This window comes from Antrostomus carolinensis, unplaced genomic scaffold (assembly GCF_000700745.2).
Source record: "Antrostomus carolinensis isolate BGI_N321 unplaced genomic scaffold, ASM70074v2 scaffold38615, whole genome shotgun sequence".
Classification (NCBI taxonomy): domain Eukaryota; kingdom Metazoa; phylum Chordata; class Aves; order Caprimulgiformes; family Caprimulgidae; genus Antrostomus; species Antrostomus carolinensis.
The window spans coordinates 1-1,582 of NW_010319075.1; the positions used below are offsets into that span (position 1 = coordinate 1).

The 1,582-nt window shown below is 61.3% G+C and overlaps 1 protein-coding gene across 1 annotated transcript; it reads right to left on the reverse strand.

Moving 5' to 3' along the window:
- Positions 1-662: 662 nt before the first annotated feature.
- GJB1 (gap junction protein beta 1) lies at positions 663-1,582 on the reverse strand. Its single transcript, XM_010169151.1, has one exon. It carries the CDS (start codon positions 1,515-1,517, stop codon positions 777-779), a length of 741 nt encoding a protein of 246 aa, XP_010167453.1. The 5' UTR covers positions 1,518-1,582; the 3' UTR covers positions 663-776.

The following is a 1,582-nucleotide window of genomic DNA, read 5'->3' on the forward strand; positions in this document are numbered from 1 at the left end:
TTGGTCCCCGGCTCCTCAGCGAGGTGCGGACAGGTCCGTCCGGCTCTGTCCGTCCATCTGACGGCGGGTGTGAGGTTATAGGGGCATGAGGCAGCTGTGTGCCCCATTGGCTTTCATTTTAACTGGCAGATGAAACAGCCACTGGGGAAACTTTTTCCCTCTATTTTTGGTCTGGGCACTTTTCTAAATATATTTGGGGCTGCAGGGGCTGGTGCTGGGGGAGCGTGAGCCCTTGGACGCTGCTCAATGCCACCCAGGGGTCACTGCTCCTGCATTCTGGCTGCCAGGGCAACGCGGCCACAGCTGCAGCCCCCACATCCCCCCAGGGGCACCCACCTGGGTTAGGGTGCAGGGGTGGCCACCCCACACTGGCACCCCAGCCCCTGGCACATCCCAGAGCAGAAAGGAGGGAGGCAGCACCTGAGAACCGAGATTTAATGGCCTGAGATGCCCCCCTGGCCATCCAGGAGACCCGGACTGGCACCTAAGGGATGCTGTCCATGGGACAGGGACAGCACAGAGCTGTGGGGCAGCTGTGGGGCAGGGGCAAGGGCTGGGACCCCCGCAGCACCGGCCCTAGCAGGCAGAGCAGCCCAGAGCAGAAAGGAGGGAGGCAGCACCTGAGAACCGAGATTTAATGGCCTGAGATGCCCCCCTGGCCATCCAGGAGACCCGGACTGGCACCTAAGGGATGCTGTCCATGGGACAGGGACAGCACAGAGCTGTGGGGCAGCTGTGGGGCAGGGGCAAGGGCTGGGACCCCCGCAGCACCGGCCCTAGCAGGCAGAGCAGCGGTCGCCCTTCTCCTGCAGCCCGGGGTTGCGACGCAGCATGTCCTTGAGGGAGCCATCCTGCTCCGTCAGCAGCTGGTTGATCTCGTTCTGCTTGTACTCAGAGGAGAGCTTGTGCCCATAGAAGGAGCCCTTTGCTGATGAGGGGTTGGAGTTGTGTTGGCCTCGGCGGGCACAGGCCCTCACCACCAGGTAGACCAGCTCTGCCATGTTGAGGACGATGCAGATGCTGGAGGTGACCAGCATGAAGACAGTAAAGATGGTCTTCTCAGTGGGCCGGGAGATGAAGCAGTCGACGGTGTTGGGGCAAGGGTAAGCCTCGCACTTGACCAGCCGCACCATCTGGTAGCCCGGGTAGAGCATGTAGAAGATGTACATGAACACGGCCTCGAAGAGCAGCCTGAAGACCACGCTGCAGACATACGTCCACCACAGCGAACCTGCTATGCGCATCTTGTGCTTCTTCACCTCCTCCATGTGCTTGGGGTCCCCATGCCCTGTCAGCACAAGCAGCTTCTTTTCCTGGTGCTGCTGGTAGGCCACGTGCATGGCCACGAGGAGGGCTGGCGTGGTGACAAGGATGAGCTGCAGGGCCCACAGACGGATATGGGAGATGGGGAAGAAGTGGTCATAGCAGACGCTGTTGCAGCCGGGCTGCTGGGTGTTGCAGGTGAAGGCAGATTTTTCATCCCCCCAGACACTCTCAGCTGCCACCACCAGTACCATTATCCGGAAGATGAAGATGACGGAGAGCCAGATGCGCCCAATGGCGGTGGAGTGGCGGTTCACCC

Excerpts from the sequence above, each read along its gene's own strand:
- GJB1 (XM_010169151.1), bottom strand. The coding sequence starts at position 1,517 with ATGGTACTGGTGGTGGCAGCTGAGAGTGTCTGGGGGGATGAAAAATCT.